This window comes from Macaca nemestrina, chromosome 8 (genome assembly GCF_043159975.1).
Source record: "Macaca nemestrina isolate mMacNem1 chromosome 8, mMacNem.hap1, whole genome shotgun sequence".
In the NCBI taxonomy this organism is placed as follows: Eukaryota; Metazoa; Chordata; class Mammalia; order Primates; family Cercopithecidae; genus Macaca; species Macaca nemestrina.
Genome location: NC_092132.1, coordinates 24,893,265 through 24,912,163, shown reverse-complemented (window position 1 = coordinate 24,912,163; position 18,899 = coordinate 24,893,265). Strand labels below are relative to the sequence as shown.

Sequence of the window (18,899 nt, the reverse complement as noted above, 5' to 3'; positions counted from 1 at the left end):
GCTTATATGTTTTTTGTATTATCATTAAAATACTTAATATTAGACAGTTATTTTAATCCATAAGAATGAAGATTATATATTTTAGCATCTTTACTGAAGAAATTCTAGTTAATTGAAATTTTCGACTCTTCACTTTGGAAGACATAAGGCAATTTGGGCCTTTTATTTGAATAGCATTCTTTAAAATGCATGTTTCTTAAGCTTACATAATGTCAAGAATCATAAAAAGTCGTATTTTAATTGACATGTTACTTTCTTGAAGATAAATTCTGCCTAATATTTTATTTTTGAAACAGGATCTTGCTCTGTCACCCAGGCTGCAGTGCAGTGTTGCAGTCCTGGCTCCCTGCAGCCTTGACCTTCTGGGCTCAAGCTATCCTCTGACCTCAGCTTCCAGAGTAGCTAGAACTATAGGTGTGCACCACCACACCCAGCTAATTTTTGTATATATATATATTTTTTTAGAGATATTGTTTCGCCATGTTGCTCAGACTGGTCTCAAATTCCTGAGCTCAAGCAATCTGCCTGACTTGGCCTCCCAAAGTGCTGGGCCACTTTGTGAGCCACTGTGCCTGGCCAATAATGTATTTTAAAAGCTTGAATAGAAATGTTATTTAATGTTAATAGCTAGCATTCATACCAAAGTATCATTTTCATTTTGCTATTTGAGGCCGAAATATGTGACTTCTTTAATTTATGTGTATTTGCAGCATTTCAGGTACCTTTTAAAACCCATAAAGAGTTTGTGAGGATTATATATACATGACTGAGTTCACGTTTAGGTTTTTTTGAATTGTGGTACAATATGTAAGTTGATCCAGGTGACATAAGTTGTGATAGTAATTTTTCTCTTTCTGAAATATCCCTCCTCTTATAATTAATACCTCTTATTTTAGTCTTTCATGACATTTCATGACACAACTGCTCTTATTGTAGTAGTCACATATTATATCTGTAAGTAGCTGTAGACTTAAAAAATTTCATTTTCCTTTTTCCAGATCATATTTGTTTGTTCTGATTAATAAAAGGAGACCTTTCAGAACCAGAGAAATATCACTGAACCAAGGAGATAGACTTTATTTACACAATCTTAGGCCGGTCATGTAACTTCTCTGGTCCTTTGTTTTCTCATCCGTAAAGTATTGAAGTACTTTTAGGTGATTTCTCAGGTGCTTTCATTTACCCTTAAAAACTCGTATCATGCCATATGTTTTCCTACCACTATTAAAGTATAAACGTTTCTGATAAGTGACCTAATAATTACTTCCACAAGAGGGAGCCTGAAAACTAGAGTTTACGTAAGATGCCTTAAGTTTCTAAGATGATGGTGGGTTTATAATAAAGGATTTAAGTACCTTTATGCTATGTAATAAAAAATTGTATCATATAGATAAAACTAATCCATTTTGAAGGATCTGAGGAGGGCATCATATTCTTTAGTCAAGACTATTAAATACCATTCAGAGAAAAATCATGTCCTTTTTTATTAAACACTTAGCATTTTCTTACTTTTAAGATTCAGAAAAATGGCTGGGTGCAGTGGCTCATGCCTGTAATGCCAGCACTTTGGGAGGCTGAGGCAGGCGGATGACTTGAGCCCAGGAGTTTGGGACTAGCCTGGGTACCATGGCAGAACCCTGTATCTACAAAAAATAAAAAAATTAGCCAGGCATGGTGGCGTGTGCCTGTAGTCCCAGCTATCCCAGCTATGCAGGAGGCTGAGGTGGGAGGATCACCTGAGCCTGTAGGATTGAGGCTGCAGTGAGCTGTGATCATGCCACTGCACTCCACACTGGGTGACAGAGTGAGACCCTGTCTCAAAAAAATCCCCAAAACCAAAAATAAATAAATAAATAAAAGATTCCAAAAAAATGTTTGGTCTGTTATGATTTATATTTAATATGCTAGTTATAATTTAGGGAGTTTTATTCCCTTTGTTTGTTTGTTTTTGGGGTGTAGGTAAGAACTTGTAGTCAGAGTTTGAATCCTAGCTTCTGTATACGCTAATTATGTAACTTTAGGCAAGTTATTTAAAGTGAAGATAATAATAGTATTATAGTAGTACCTCCTGGAATTGTCATAAAGATAAAATGAGATTATACATCTAACCTGTTTGTGTCTGTGCAACAATCTTTTTAGTTAATAGTACCTATTATGATTATATATAAATGTATTTGTGGGTTTTTTCCCCCTAACTTACCCTTTTATTTTAGTCTCTATGAAGAAGCTGCAGAAAATTTGCATCAGTTATCAGACAAGCTTCCTGCTCCTGGTAATATTTTATGACTACTTTCAATAATTTGTATCTTATCTTATTACACTTTTTATGAATAAGTGATAAATTTATTCTTTATGTTAGTGTTCTCACTTTAATCTTTAAATTAAAAATTGCAAAACAATTTATAATTGAAGTTGATACAGAATGTACTCCATTAGAGTACATTACTGAGATGTAGCAGTTCTTTTCATTGTTTTCATTTAGTTAGGCGAAAATTAAATAACTATCTCTGTTTGGTTATTACTGAAGAAGAATCTTTCTACTACAGACTGTTGTTTTTCAGAGTATGTTCTGTAGAAGACGAATCCTATAAACAGCTCTTTAAAAAAGAGATGATTTAACCTTGATAATTTGGATAACATTCTTTTATGGTGAAGTTACTATATGCATTAGCAAATGGAATGTCATACCATAAAAGAAGGCGTTTCCTCAGCTTTTTTTGATATTTTTTTTCCCATAGTAGAAAGAATATTTTGTGAAATACTGTATCATAATATTCCTAAAACTGTTTTTTTCTTTTTTCCTTTGTGTTAATCAAGTAGCTGTCATCTAATATTTGGTACAGTTGGCATCCACAAATACTTTGAAGAGTGTTCTTTTCTGAATACTTTGTTTATTGAAGGTCATTATTAAGTAAATATTTGTACTAGGAGCCAGGTGTGCCATGATGAATAGAGCATCTGTGATTAACATAAAGAAGCTTATAGCTTGTAGTCAGCCTGATCTCGTATTCAAGGAGATCATATATTAGTACAAAAAGCCCCACATAGAAAAATAACTGAATGAGTTGACCAACACATCAACTTTTATTTATTTTTTTATTATTTATTTATTTATTTATTTATTTATTTATTTATTTTGAGACGGAGTCTCGCTCTGTCGCCCAGGCTGGAGTGTAGTGGCCGGATCTCAGCTAACTGCAAGCTCCGCCTCCCGGGTTCGGACCATTCTCCTGTCTCAGCCTCCTGAGTAGCTGGGACTACAGGCGCCCGCCACCTCGCCCAGCTAGTTTTTTGTATTTTTTAGTAGAGATGGGGTTTCACCGTGTTAGCCAGGATGGTCTCGATCTCCTGACCTAGTGATCCACCCGTCTCGGCCTCCCAAAGTGCTGGGATTACAGGCTTGAGCCACCGCGCCCGGCCTACATCAACTTTTAAAATGAAATGTGTTGAGTTCAAAGGATGCACTGAAATATTACATAGTTGCCTTGGCAAATTAGAATACTTTCATTATCAAATTTAGCTCCAGTTTGTTTCATTTTGATTTTTGTAGTCCTTCAGGAAATTTATAATTTTATAAAATTTAAAGTTTTGTGAAGTTATTGTTTTTCAGGATCCAATGATGATGTCAGTGTAATTGGTTTTCTGAGTGTTTTATTGTCCTTTATAAAAGAGACATCATTTATTTGAATATTATAGTTTTGCACTAATTCATTCTCTTTTGGATAACAAAATTATGTTTAGAAAAATATAATGAAATTGCACAGGTTTTTTTTCTCTGTTGAGTACAATAGCATTGATGATCTTAAGAGCAATGCGTGTAATTAGCCACTGCTGCAGAATTGGCAAGTAGTTATAATATATTTTATTGTTTTCTAGTATATGCTAACTATTTCAAGATAACGTGGCTATAAATCAAATGATGAACATTTAAAAAGTTTGAATTCCTAAGGACGTGTATTGTTTCGAAGAATTTCAGAAATTAAAATCTTCCTTTGTCTTCTAAATAAATATAAAATTCATTTTTCTAAATAAACATAAAATTCAGTTGTTCAAGGTACTATTTTGAGACATTTCAGATCTAACTTTTTAAAAATTACAAAAATGCCTTTTTCTCTTTCTAGGTAGAGCAATGGTAGATATAATACTATTGCCTTCTGACAAAGATCCTCCTAAATTGAAAGACTGTTTACCTACTGTAGGAGCATTAAAACATTTGAGAGAATGGTATTCAGCGAAGATCACTATAGCAGGAAATCATTGTGAAATGTAAGCTTCTCTTCATATTTGATTATTGTCTGTGTTGCATTGTCTGTTTTCACAATTAACATACTATTCTGTTTTCAGACTCAGCATTTGAAAATTATTTTAATGTGACAAGATAAAATTGTATGTTATACCATGATTGCACATTTGTATATTGAGAAGAATCTAGATGTTTCATATTTTATATTTATGTTTCTGAAATATTTAAGTGTTTAGTAAATATTGATGCTGTTTTACAACCATTACTGAGGATTAATTCTATAAGCACACTGTATGCTTTTGAACATAGATACACTGGATTTGTCATGTTGTATTTGGTTTTCTGTTATGTGCCAATGTAGGAATAAATATACACTGTTGTATTTTATGATATTTTAGCAAGGATTAATTGTATATTACAATTTTGATCCTTAAATAAGCATTCAATTGGATTTAATAACTTCATGATTTGTTTTCATTCAATGAATGTTTATTGAGCAATACCTTTATGGCAAGCATAGCAATAGATGCTGGTAAGTGAGAAGACATGATCTTTTTCATTGAAGTGCAGCGAGAAACAGGAATGCTAACAGTCAACATAGTCTGTGATAAGTGCTGTTATAGAATTCCATACAAAGCTGTATGGGGACAATATAGGAGAGCAGTTCTCTTTTTGAAGATAGGGAAGTGACATTGTGCCTGTGTGTGTGTACATCTGACACCTTTAAGCCAATAGTAAGAGGAAAGTCTATTTCTTCCTCCTTAGTACTAAAGATAATTACTCTAAATTTGTGAGGATGTTGGGACTAAATGAACATGTGACAGCAATTCACTTAGAAACTGACTTGATGGGTGTTTCATATTAGTAGGAAAAATATAGCAATATAAATTTTGCAATTTTGCCTTTTAGGCTTGTAGTTAACTATAATGATTAAATCAGTGAAATATAAAACCCTGTGTTTAATTGTTGCAATCTTTTTTTTATAGAAACTGTCAGAAAATTGCAGAATACCTTTCTGCTAATGTTGTATCTTTAGAAGATCTCAGAAATGTTATTGACTCAAAGGAATTATGGAGGGGAAAAATACAGATATGGGAAAGAAAGGTAAATGGATTATTCACAATTTGCCAAGCGGGCCTTTCAATTTTATTTACAACACAGATATTTAAAAAAATCTTAACGAAAATATACCTTATAAAGATATTCTAGACTAGCACTATCTAAGTAGACTTTCTGCAATAATGGAAATGTTCTATATCTATGCTAATACAGTAGCCTACAAACCACTTATTACTACTGAGCACTTTATATGTGAGTAGTTCCACTGATGAACTGAATTTTTATTTGATTTTAATTTACTTTAATTTAATCATAATAATGTGATTATGTTTTGAGTGCTGAATGTAACGTTCTTTTAAACCATAGATTTTGACATTAATCGAGTTCATGTTGTTTATCCAAATTGCTTTATTTTATTGCATGTGTAAACTACTAGAAAAATTGCTTAGAGCATATTGTCTTCCCATAATACTACCTTAGGTGATCTTTGCTGTTTACTAACCAGCCCTCAGGTTTTGCACAAATTTTTTTACCCTTACGGGACCCCAGATTTCTCAATTGTAAGATGAGAATGTTATATTAGGTGGACTCTTCTAATCCTGAATTTCTATGAAGTTTCTATTTCATTTTGACGTCTCTTACTATGAAAGAATGTTTGTGGGTTTTGTAAGTTGTATCCATTTTGAAATAAGTGTTCATAGTAATTTATGTATTTTTGTAAATAGGCAAAACTAAGAAAGTTTCTTAATGTTTGTGTAGGGTAGCATGGGAGTATGAGTAGGCTTTTGAGTTCCTCTAAAGTTTTGCTACACTAATTACTACACTTTTTTTCTTTTTTAATTCACCCTTAGTAATGGTTTAATAAAATCTCTGATTAGACAACAGGAATCAATGTGGCTGGATTTGTCTTGTTGATTTGCATGTTTGCTCATCCTGAATCTCAGAGAGGTTAAATCTGCAGGTGAACTCTCTCTGCAAGTGTTTTGATATAAAAAAAAAAAAAACCCACATAGGCTGGGCGCGGTGGGTGGCTCATGCCTGTAATCCCAGCCCTTTGGGATGCCAAGGCAGGCACATCACGAGGTCAGGAGATCGAGACCATCCTGGCTAACACGGTGAAACCCCATCTCTACTAAAAATACAAAAAATTAGCCAGGCGCAGTGGAGGGCGCCTGTAGTGCCAGCTACTCAGGAGGCTGAGGCAGGAGAATGGTGTGATCCCGGGAGGCGGAGGTTGCAGTGAGCTGAAATCGTGCCAGTGCACTCCAGCCTGGGCGACAGAACAAGACTCCGTCTCAAAATAAAACCCCAATAAACAACAACAAAAAACCCCACATAGCCAAGTGGAAGAGTGGAAGATACAGTTTGCTAGAATTGCTTTTGTATGTTTTCTGAAACTGCATGTTTACATACAAGAGAGATAATAGCAGAGTTATTTTCATGAGATTCTTTTATTCTCTTGAATAGGAAATTAAATGTCCATAAATTAAATACCTAAATTACTATGAACACTTATTTCAAAATGGACATGACTTACACAACCCACAAACATTCGTTCATAGTAAGAGACGTCAAAATGAAATAGAAACTTCATAGAAATTCAGGATTAGAAGAGTCCACCTAATACAACATCCACGTAATACAAGCATTTAAAACTTGAAATCACTTTTTTTGATAGAGAACAGCTTTTTAGTCAAGAGGCGTTATGGTGATTAAGGACATAGATTCTAGAGTTATATTGCCTACAATCAAATCCCAACTCTTTTTTTTTTCTAGTTTAGCGTAGCCTGATGTGTAATGCTTAGCCTCTTGGTGCTGCATTTGTCTTTGTCTGTAAGATGATGATAATACTTCCTATCTTAGATTTTTGTGAGGATTAAATTATTCAAAGCACAGAGTAACCACTCAGTAAGCGTTAGCTATCACTATTGTTGTGGCTACCATTACTATTATTAGCATCCTTGCTATTACTACTTCTGCAGTAATTGATCTTATCAGCAACATTTATCAAAGACAAACTATGTGAGACATTGTACTAAGGATCTAGTAAGGAATAAGATAGAGCCAGGTGCGGTTGCTCACGCCTGTAATCCCAGCACTTTGGGAGGCCGAGGTGAGTGGATCACCCAAGGTCAGGAGTTCAAGACCAGCGTGACCAACATGGTGAAACCCTGTCTCTACTAAAAATGCTAAAAATTAGCTGAGCATGGTGGCAGGTCCCTATAATCCCAACTACTCAGGAGGCTGAGGCAGGAGAATCACTTGAACCCAGGAGGTGGAGATTACAGTTAGGCAAGATCGTGCCACTGTACTTCACCCTGGGCCACAAGAGTGAAACTCCATCTCAAAGCCAAAAAAAAAAAAAACAAAAGGAACAAGACAGACAGCTTCTGTCTTTGCATAACTTACAGACTGGTAGGAAGCCAGATATTGAACAATGCAAAGGAGGTTGTTTGGTCCTGTTTCTGCGTAGAATGAGCTTAACATACTCTTGCCAGCTGGTAAAGAGCCAATGAGAGCTTTTCATGAAAAACTGAAAAATCGAAGTGTAAGTTAAAATAGGATGTATACCTAAATGTAAGAAGCACACTTTTGAGCTGAGGACTCAAAAATAAATTTGCACATGGGTTTCCCCTCAACTTTTGCATTGTAATAAGATGTATTAATCTTATAGCATTATTCATGATACTTGTAACTGTGTTTTCTTGGTCTCTTTTCAGTTTGGATTTGAAATTAGTTTTCCTGAATTTTGTTTAAAGGGAGTCACACCTGAGAATTTTAGTACATCTAACTTAAATGCTGACTTCCTTGCCAAAAAGATAATACCATCAAAGGATAAGAATATTTTGCCAAAGGTAATTGTGTTTAATTTTTTTGTGTGATCATTCATGTGTATTTTTGTTCCTATAAAATATGTTTGAATCTTGAATTAATATTACTAATATATGTGTTTAAGTGTGCTCACTAGCATAATTTTTAATATGATTAAGTACTTAAGTTATACTGTGTCATCAGCATTAAATTTTGGTGATATTGTCATTGTTTTAGATGTTTAAAGATGTGTAATGATACTAAATGAGTGTAATCCTGAAACCACCTTTGGTTTGGACTTTACTATGTGACCTTTCTAAGACTCAGTTTGGAGAGAATATGACGTAGTGAGAAGAGGGTATGTTTTGGTGTTAGGTAAACATGGGTTTGGAACCTGACTGTGTCACCTGTAAGTTGTTGTTTATAACCTTGGGTAGATTGATTAACCCATTTGTGAAGTGGAGGCAATAGTAACACACGTATCTTACAAAGTTATGAGGATTATATGAGGTAAGAGTTTAATATCTGACATAGTACCTGACATATGCTTAACTTACAGTATAAGAAGTATCAGTTTTTGCCCCATATCTTCTATACATTTGTTCTTAAAATGCAAGTAATTATAAAATACAATAATTAGGAAAAGGTTTATTTGGCTTTTTAACATTGGAAAAATAACATAAGAAGAGATATTTATATGAGGTATCTTAGAATTCACTTTAAAAGAACTAATTTAAGAACGTGGAAATCAGTGGTCATGAAGTTAAAAAGATGTCAAATTAATGGTTAATATTTTCTAATCAAAGGGTGGTACAAACAGAGAGTATAATTTCTGACTTGAACTCATTTCTCAATATTTGTTTAGAATTGCTTACTTTAAGTAACTGTGGCCATCTTTCACAGGAATATTAAATTCTTTTCTAAAGATTAGAATAGAAAGATTCATGACCTCAACTTTTCTTCAAGTATGAATAATGTATCCAAATTTTTGCTACTGTTGAAGAGAATCTTAGGGTACAACTTCTTTAATAATGTAAAATTCATATTCTCTCTCTGTATATGTATAGACACACACACTGTATAGACACATATGTTTATAGATATATATATACACATAATCATATATAGTGAAATTACTCCACTTTTTACAAGTCTAAAACTTTGTGTAACTTCTTCAAGAAGTGTGCTCTTTTCTTTGCCTTTCATGTGAAGCACTATGGCTCCAACTATTGAAATAGCAGCCCTTCAATAACAAATTCTAATTTAGTTTTAGACTTTACCCAAGAAATACAGTACTGAAATTTTATTTTTTCTGAATGGAGCTTTCTATGTTAATTGGCACATGCTGGCTTCACTATCTTTGTAATTTATTTAGTCTTTTTGCTAGAATTTTTTTTTTTTTTTTAATGTCAGTGTACCACTCAACCTAAGTTCATCCTGGAGTGTCTTTTCTTTCACTTTTTTAGTCTACAGAGTCCACCTGCAGAGGTAGGTTGCTAATTTGTTTCTTCAACCCTATAGCCTATTGTATCACCTGTCTGTCTTGTTGAAGATAAACAGCAAAAGTTGAGAACTGTTGTCCTCTGTTGCTTACCTCCTCCCATACTTATTTTCTCCTGTGAAAGCTCTTCCTGGTTACTAAGTGATCTCCATGTCTGTTTCTCTACCCTGAAAGGTAGAATTGAAATTGAAGAAATTCTGGTCTGCTATAGAGGATTACATACTAGGCATGCATAATGTGTAAAAAGTTTCTTTTTAAGATCCATTTTAAAGTTTTAAACCCTTAATCACTAATTTGTTTACTTTTGTTTATGGTATTTAAATATTACACAATTTTAACTTCTTTTCTAGGTTTTCCATTATTATGGCCCTGCTTTAGAATTTGTGCAGATGATAAAATTATCAGATCTACCCTCCTGCTATATGTCGGACATTGAATTTGAGTTGTATCCTTTCATTTACATGTTCGTTTTAGATTACATTTTCTGTGTCAGGTAGAATGTTCTGGTATTGTCGGGTAAATATACATGTTAGATATATATTTTTCATTATATTCATTGTTTTAATGTTGATGTTCAAGTAGGCTGCTGGACTCCTTATTGTTGGAGTTGCTGGGGAAGAAAGTTCTTGCTTTTCCCACCTCCTGGATCCTATACCTATTTTATCAGAAATCTTCCTCCCTACGCAAGCATTTTTATTTTTGTTCAGTATTGTTGAGACTTTTCTATGGATAGAACTGTGGAAATAATACAGAAGTGATTGAGCCTTGTTTCTTTAATGCAGTTACAATGTTCTCTGCTTGAACATAGGACTAATATACTCTCACACCCAGTCTAGCATTAACTGAAACTTTGTCCTTCCCACCCACTGCCCAGACATCACCATGTATATATTTTATGTGCTTTTGTTAACTTTACTATTTTTTTAATAGTTTTAATGCTTTTGGGAAAGAATTTCCCTTTTCCTGAAATCCAGGAATACATCTCCATGACTTCTATGTTTTACTCAGTGTGTTTCTGCTGAAGAAGTCTGTAACTGCAGTATATCATAGCGCGTGGTAAGCACTCAGTATTGTCAGATGAATGACTTTGGATTATGTCAGCCTAAATCAAACTACTCATTATTTTCTGATTGAAAATTCCTTGCTGCAGAAAAGATAACATTTACTAAGGCATAGGAGAACCTTACCCAGCTGAAAACTGTTTGTAGTCTAGACTCTCTAAAGAGTAGTCGTTTTTTGGTTTGGGGGTGTTGAGGGCAGTTGCTAAGTAATCAGATTGGAGAGGCTTTTCAGATTAATCAGGTCCTAAAAGACCTTACATATCATGATTGGGGTTAAATTCTATCCGAAAGATAATGAGGAATCATACAAGGATTATAAGCCAGACAGTAGCTTAATGAGAAGTAAATTTTGGATCATGCTGGTAGGATTTTGGAAACCTGAGCAAAGCTCGAACTAAACAAGTGGCATTTGGAATGGAGAGCCAGGAAGAGTACACGATGTGTTAAAGATGTAAAATCAACACGATATCATGATTTGTTTATTACATGCCGAGAAAGTGAGAAGGCCAGAGAGTGCAGTTGATTCCCTATGTTGAAACTGGTGTCACTAGTTGAGATAACATGAGATGAGCCATTTTCATAGAGGAAGAGGAGTTCAGGTTCGGGTAGTTGGAGTGGTAATGTACATTGTAGTAAAAGGTATAATAGGTAGTTTTGGGGCCGGGCGCGGTGGCTCAAGCCTGTAATCCCAGCACTTTGGGAGGCCGAGACGGGCGGATCACGAGGTCAGGAGATCGAGACCATCCTGGCTAACACAATGAAACCCCGTCTCCACTAAAAATACAAAAAAAATTAGCCGGGCGTGGTGGCGGCGCCTGTAGTCCCAGCTACTCGTGAGGGTGAGGCAGGAGAATGGCGGGAACCCGGGAGGCGGAGCTTGCAGTGAGCCGAGATCGCGCCACTGCACTCCAGCCTGGGCGACAGAGCAAGACTCCGCTTCAAAAAAAAAAGGTATAATAGGTAGTTTTAAAAAATTTTTATCCTTTGTACATTACTGTTGAGAACCATTTAGCCAGCATTCTACCTGGCAGTGTAACTGTAGATGTTACTTTCAGATATAATCTATTAATCCTTCTTTTCTCTGTCCTCATCTATTAGCAGCTTGTTGGGCAGAAGCTGTTTGACATATTTATCTTACATTAGATTCTTGCCTTAGACCAATGGTTTTCAAACCATCTTCCAAGGAAAGTCGAGGTCTCGGTTCTCTGGATAATGGGATTGAAAGATAAGTTGAGTGGGCATGGCTCTCGGCCCCCTCCTACTGCAACCAGAGCAGCACCTCTTCTGCCCTAAATATTGGGTTTCCAGATAAAATGTCACTTGGAAAAAGTTTCTGCATCAAAAAGGTTTGCAAAGTGTACTGTAAACTGTTTTCATGGTACCACCCAACATTTAGATGTTTGACCGTGTTTTTAACATAATATTCAGTATACTTTTTGCTACCATTATGTTAAGAAAAGTTCTACAACTTGGAAAAAAAAATCTTCCCTCAAATACTGTATTTATGCTTTTAGAACAGGCAGAGGACTTCCTGGTATATGGTAGAGAGGAGGGAGAAATGTTAGGAATCTGTGGGAAAAAAACCAAGTAATTTATATACTTAAAAAATGTTTAAATGTTTCTCCTGCCATCACCATGAAGAAACATAAGAATCAGTCAGCTGATGTATCATTTTATGTATTTAAGTAAATATAAATGGTATCATATGTATCTGCAAATATATTCAACATATTTTAAACTCTCTTTTAAAAATATATAAGAATGTTTAGAAATACACCTAAGAACAGAACAATACAAAGAAATAATTTGTATTGTATAATTATATAGTAAAAAGAAATACAATTTCTTTTTATACAAAATGTTCTGTTCTTGGGTGTATTTCATTTTGTATAAAAAGAAATGAAACACTAGCCTAGTGTTTTTGAATTTTTATTTAGAAGCTACAGTTTTTATAAATTTCTTGTTCTTGTGGTTTATAGTAATGCTGTTTATAGTAGCACTGTTTCTTAGCATTTAAACAATAATGCTAAACAAGGCTTATCTCCCATTACAGAGGGGCAAGTTATAAAGGTAAAATTCAACATTAGTTAATTAGTCACAAAATGTTGGCCATTTCTTCTCTGAGGGCCTCTCACACCAGCACCTTCCCTTCTATTCTTTTGTCATCCTCATTTTCAAATTCTCACTTCCACACAATCATATATTTTAGTGGGCATTTCAGTGGACACCACTCTGCCTCATTCAATCCAGAATTAAACAAATAATTAAACAAATTTTTGGAATTTTCAGAATTAAATAATTGGAAAAATATCCTTAGGGAAAGGAGTAATTGTTAACGGCTACAGTTAAACTTTTTAATAAATGAATTTAAGCAACTGTGGAAGAATTGAAATAATGAAACTTATTTTTAGGAGTACATTGTTTCACAGGTACCATTACATCATTTCTTTAACTCCTTAGTACAGAGGATTGACAAACAGTACCAAACAGAATTCTGTGTTGCTGTTGGAGCAGATTTCTTCTCTGTGTAGCAAGGTATTGAGGGTTTCTTGGGGGTTTTTTGTTTGTTTGTTTTTATACTTGCCATTTAAGGATGTGTAAGAAAATAGATGTAACTTACTAATCTGTTTGCTTAATGACTTGGTTTCTTTATTGTAATATAGGATAATTTTGGTCCTAATTCATATTAAGATATTTTGGACTTTTCATAATAACTGTAAAAGTACTCTGCAAACATAAGTGACATTTTGTTTTTAGGAGAGATTTTCAGAAATAAGCTTTATGACTGGTAATTGTTATTGTTAACCTACTTCTTCAACATGCGATTTCAATTCGATGAGAAGATATTCATATACTTGCATTCTTTTCTTCATGTTAGGGCAGGGGATGAAAGTGGAAAAAGCTAAAGTTTTACTAAATTGTCATTTGGGAGTTTCCAATTTGTCTTTCTAAATTCTGATGATGTTTAGGAGATTTATGACTATTTTAACAGTTATTTTGTATATATAATGATGTAAAATTGGTATATTTTTAACTTTAAAAAAATTACAATATAAATAATTTTAAGTGGAATCATCTATTTAAAATCAAATTCAGTTTTTAGTAGGAAAAAATGAAAGTTTGCTTTTTTTCTAGTTATTTATTCAATTGTTATGTTTCTTGGAAAACAATTTTTAATGCACACAATGTTTATTGGCAGTACTTAGGTAACATTTTCTTATTGTTTTAATAACAAGTAGACTAGCAAATAATCCTGCAGGGAAAAAATGATTCTTATAATTATAGCAGTTTCCCTATGGTGCTATAATCAAGTCTTGGTTATAATTCCTATAGAAAATCGATATAGTAAAGGAAAAATGATTTTGACCTTAAGATGTATACTTGACTATATACTAACTTAAGATTTTGACTTCTAGCCTCTTTTTCTATAAATTTAATAGTCCTTTGAATAGGGCACCAAAGTATTTATTTGATGAAGTGGCCTTTACCAGTATTACACTGGCTTTCATCCTCTAAAAATAACTAATTTGCTGAATTTTGAAATTTTAAAATGTATCTTTTATCATTTATCCAACATATATTCTACTGTGTGTGAGGTACTATACTGGATTTCGGGAACCCAGTAATGAAGTGTACAGATGACGCTTCTATACTTGTAGAACTTACATTTTAGGGGACAAGCAGAAAATAAGTAACTGCAGACACAATAAGAATTATGAAGAAATAAACAGCCTGAGATAGGGACTAAGTCAAGAGACCCTACTTTAGATAGAGGTTAATAAGGCCACACATTTCTCCAGAACTATTTGCAGAGACATCTTATGAATTAGTATATATTTTTTAAGTACACTGAGAATAAAAAATACCCTGTTTCTATTTTAATCCAGGTAGCTAAGTAGCTCTCTATATAACCCTGTCCAGTCACCTAATCTTTTGGAGCTGCTTCACTGTATGGATTGAGAATATTATTATTTATCATTAATTATCTATATTGTCAGATAAGGGAGGGAAGAAATATAGATGGTATAGTAGAAAGTCTTCAATGGAAGAGCATGGTTTTTAGAAAGCTTGACTTTAAGCCATAACTGCCCCACTCACTGGGTTATAGCTTTTCATATTGCAAACTGGAAATCATAATCTCCGTGTTACCTATTTCAGAGTTGTAATGAAAACCAAATTGGATGTATTTTATAAACTACCAATTATGATGTAAATGATGGTTGCTACATAATTTTTTATTGTCTTGGAAGTTTATGTGGCCCAAATGGTTGACACACATAAGTGAAACAGTTTCCTTAAAAGTACAAAACACTAGATATTCTCAAAGTAATTTGAAGGTATGGTGAAATTTATAGAAATTTTACAGAGAAATTTGTTGAAATCTTATAGAGACTCTTCCTTTCTTTTTTTTTTTTTTTTTAATAAGACAGAGTCTCACGCTGTCACCCAGGCTGGAGAGCAATGGCATGAGCTCAGCTCATCACAACCTCTGCCTCCCAGGTTCAGGTGATTCTCCTGCCTCAGCCTTCCAAGTAGCTGGGATTACAGGCATGTGCCACCATGCCTGGCTAATTTATAGAGACTATTTCAAGTCAAAATCAGATCTGTACCTATAGTTTAGCACAGGTGTAACATAATCATTAGTCCATCTAGTTATTGAAGATAGGCAACACTAATTCTAGAAGCACCCTAAACTATTAATGTTTAATGATGTATTTTCAGTTGTTTTGTTTTAAATTTGTTGTATTAGATTATCATTTTTTTCTTCTTGAACCACGACTGTAAAATATTAGAACATACTTTATTAGTAAGGAATAGCGACTTTATGACTATGTTCCCAGTTTAATGCAGCAAAAGGGATTATTTTTGAAGCCATATATTATAAAACTTAGAAAACAAATCTAAATATGAAGTAATTTATTTTTCTTATACATTGAGTTACGATTTGTTTTTCACTTTTTTTTTTTAGGCGGAGTCTCACTCTGTTGCCCAGGCTGGAGTGCAGTGGTGTGATCTTGGCTTGCTGCAACCTCTGCCTCCTGGGTTCAAGCAATTCTCCTGGCTCAGCCACTCAAATAGCTGGAACTATAGGCATACACCACCATGCTTGGCTAAGTTTTTTTTGTATATTTAGTAGAGACAGGGTTTCGTCATGTTGGCCAGGCTGGTCTTGAACTCCTGACCTCAAGTGACCCACACATCTCGGCCTCCCAAAGTGCTGGGATTACAGGCGTGAGCCACTGCACCCGGTCATTTTTCACATTTTTGAAAAAGTGTATAATTACATACCAGTTCTTTGAAGTGAAGTGTTTTATAACTTGGGTTTCAGCTGGGTGTGGTGGCTCATGCCTGTAATCCCAGCACTTTGGGAGGCCAAGGTGGGTGGATCACCTGAGGTCAGGAGTTTGAGACCAGCCTGGCCAATATGGTGAAACCCCCATCTCTACTAAAAATACAAAAAATTAGCCGGGCATCGTGGCGCTTCCCTGTAGTCCGAGCTATACGGGAGGCTGAGGCAGGAGAATCATTTGCATCCAAGAGGTAGAGGTTGCAATGAACCAAGATCGCACCACTGCACTCGAACCTGGGCAACAGAGCGAGACTCCATCTCAAAAAATAAATAAATAAATAACTTGGGTTTCATTTATTAAACAATTAATGTTTTTTTCTTTTTTTTAATGTTTTTGCTGCTATTATCTGCCAGATGCCTATTCGTAATACTGGATAGAATAAGGTGGACAGGCCCTTTCTCAGGAAACTTTCAGGGTGCTTAAGTTCTATTGCTTTGTATGATCCTCAGTCAGCATCTTAGCTTAAACAAATTATCTCTCTATGTAGCTATGGTTAGCCCCAGAATATAAGTAAAAGCTTCTTGGAGTAAAGCTTATTTTACTAATAATTAAGCTAGATTAGGAAAAGACAAGATAGGAATGTTAGGAAGTTACGATGTTCACTAATCTTCTGGCTGGGAAATATTTCTTCGAAGAGAGGAATTTGCAAAGCTAGAAACATGATTTCTACAACAACTCCTGTTGGAAAGGACCTACTGAAAAGACTTAATCAAGATTTTGAAACTCAGGCCAGGTGCAGTGGCTCATGCCTGTAATCCCAGCACTTTGGAGACTGAGGCGGGTGGATCACCTGAGGTCAGGAGTCTGAGACCAGCCTGAGCAACATGGTGAAACCCCGTCTGTACTAAAACAATAGAAAATATTAGCCAGGCATGGTGGCACGCGCCTACTTGGGAGGCTGAGGCGAGAGAGTCTCTTGAACCAGGGAGGCAGAGGTTGCAGTGAGCCGAGATCACACCACTGCACTCCAGCATGGGCAACAGGGTGAGACTGTCTCAAAAAAAAAAAAAAAAAAAAAAAAAAAAAGTCAAGATTTTGAAAGTCAGATTTGACAGGTTATTTGGTGTTTATATTCTAGAGATAGAATGATAGCCTGAACAGATCAGATCATCCTCAAGTCTCAGAGTTATCTAATGATTAGTGTATGGGCGCAAGTTATCAGCACCTAAGTTTATTAAGAATGCATTATAAACAACTGACAAATTTATTTTGTAGGGAATTATAGTTTATGTGATTTAGAAATACTTATTTTCATATTTGAAGCAAATGTCTAGTCAATATCAGGCTGTCTCAGAAGTGTGGTCATTTCAGCTAATGGTCCCACCGCATTTATATTAGGCTGTAAGTAATGCATTTAACTGCAATTAGCATCTCTAAAATGTTGAGAAAGCTGTAACTGGGACCCAGTCTGGCATACTCACATTACAGCCTTGTCCACCTTTTTAACTATACAGTCTGGTCACATTTTTTGGGCTATGGAGTCTTATGTATGCAAGAAAGAAGAACTAGGATTTAATGTCGAGAAAATTAGATATATTTTTTATATTTAATGATTATTTTCTATTGCTAAATATTTTTATTTTTAATTTCTAATTCTTAACTACATAAAATATATTTGACTTTAAAAAGATTATGGCTATAATAATAAAGAAAAATAAGCATATTTCTTTTAACCTTTCTTATTTTGTTCCTAACATATTAGGTTGGTGTAAAAGTAATTGTGATTTCAGACCATGAGTTTTAAATCATTATAACTAGGCTCAAACACATCTGTATGAATAAAAATAGAAACCATTACGATCAACACATTTTTGCCAATGAGAATTAAGTTTTTTTATTCCTGTAGTATAAAAATCCATGCTTTGGAATTCTACAAACTCTTAGAAAGCATTTTCTGCATCCTGCCTTTCCTGTGGAAGCATTTTCCCTGCAAAAAGTTGTTGAGATGCTTGAGGAAGTGGCAGTCAGTTGGTGAGAGGTCAGGTGAATATGATGGATGAGGCAAAACTTGTAGCCCAGTTCATTCAACTTTTGAAGCATTGGTTATGTGACATGTGGTTGGGCGTTGTCATGGAGACTTGGGCCCTTTCTGTTGACCAATGCCGGCTATAGGTGTTGCAGTTTTTGGTGCCTCTCATTGATTTGCTGAGCATAATTCTCAGATGTAATGATTTCACCAGGATTCAAAAAGCTGTCATGGATCAGAATGGCAGCAGACCAGGAAACAGTGACTATGATCTTTTTTTTAGTGCAAGTTTGGCTTTGGGAAGTGCTTTGGAGCTTCTTCTTGGTCCAATCATGAGGCTGGTCGTCGCCCACTTTTTGTCACACAATCTGATCGAGAAATGGTTCGTTGTTGCATAGAATAAGGGAAGACGACGCTTCAAAACAACGATTTTTAAAGTTTTTGCTCAGCTCATGAGGCACCTACTTATTGAGCTTTTGGGGGTTTATTTATTTATTTTTTTGTTTTGTTTTGTTTTTGAGATAGAGTCTCACTTTGTTGCCCAGGCTGGAGTGTCATGGCTCAGTCTGGGCTCACTGCAATCTCTTCCTCTTGGGTTCAAGCAATTCTCCTGCCTCAGTCTCCCAAGTTTCTGGGACTACAGGCATGTGCCACCATGCCTGGCTAATTTTGGTATCTTTTGTAGAGACAGGGTTACACCATATTGGCCAGGGTGGTCTGACCTCAGGTGATCCACCTCAGCTTCCCAAAGTGCTGAGATTACAGGTATGAGCCACCATGCCTGGTCTCATTGAGCTTTCTGATTTGCTTCAAATGCTGAATGGTCAGCGGTGAGTTCTTCTGCAACTTCTTGTGTAGTTGTAAGAGGATCAGCTTCAATCATTGCTCTCAATTGGTTGTTGTCTAA

General features: G+C 35.0%; 1 protein-coding gene across 1 annotated transcript in view; it reads left to right on the top strand.

Annotated features, from left to right (window-relative positions):
- MTB (MDM2 binding protein) overlaps nt 1-18,899 on the top strand; it is a 79,778-nt gene that overhangs the window by 5,945 nt on the left and 54,934 nt on the right. Inside the window, exons 5-10 of the mRNA XM_011718737.3 lie at nt 2,214-2,272; nt 4,122-4,266; nt 5,230-5,347; nt 8,023-8,157; nt 9,965-10,059; nt 13,141-13,210. Of these exons, the coding sequence (XP_011717039.1) occupies nt 2,214-2,272; nt 4,122-4,266; nt 5,230-5,347; nt 8,023-8,157; nt 9,965-10,059; nt 13,141-13,210 (622 nt within the window). The remainder of the gene's footprint in view (nt 1-2,213; nt 2,273-4,121; nt 4,267-5,229; nt 5,348-8,022; nt 8,158-9,964; nt 10,060-13,140; nt 13,211-18,899) is intronic.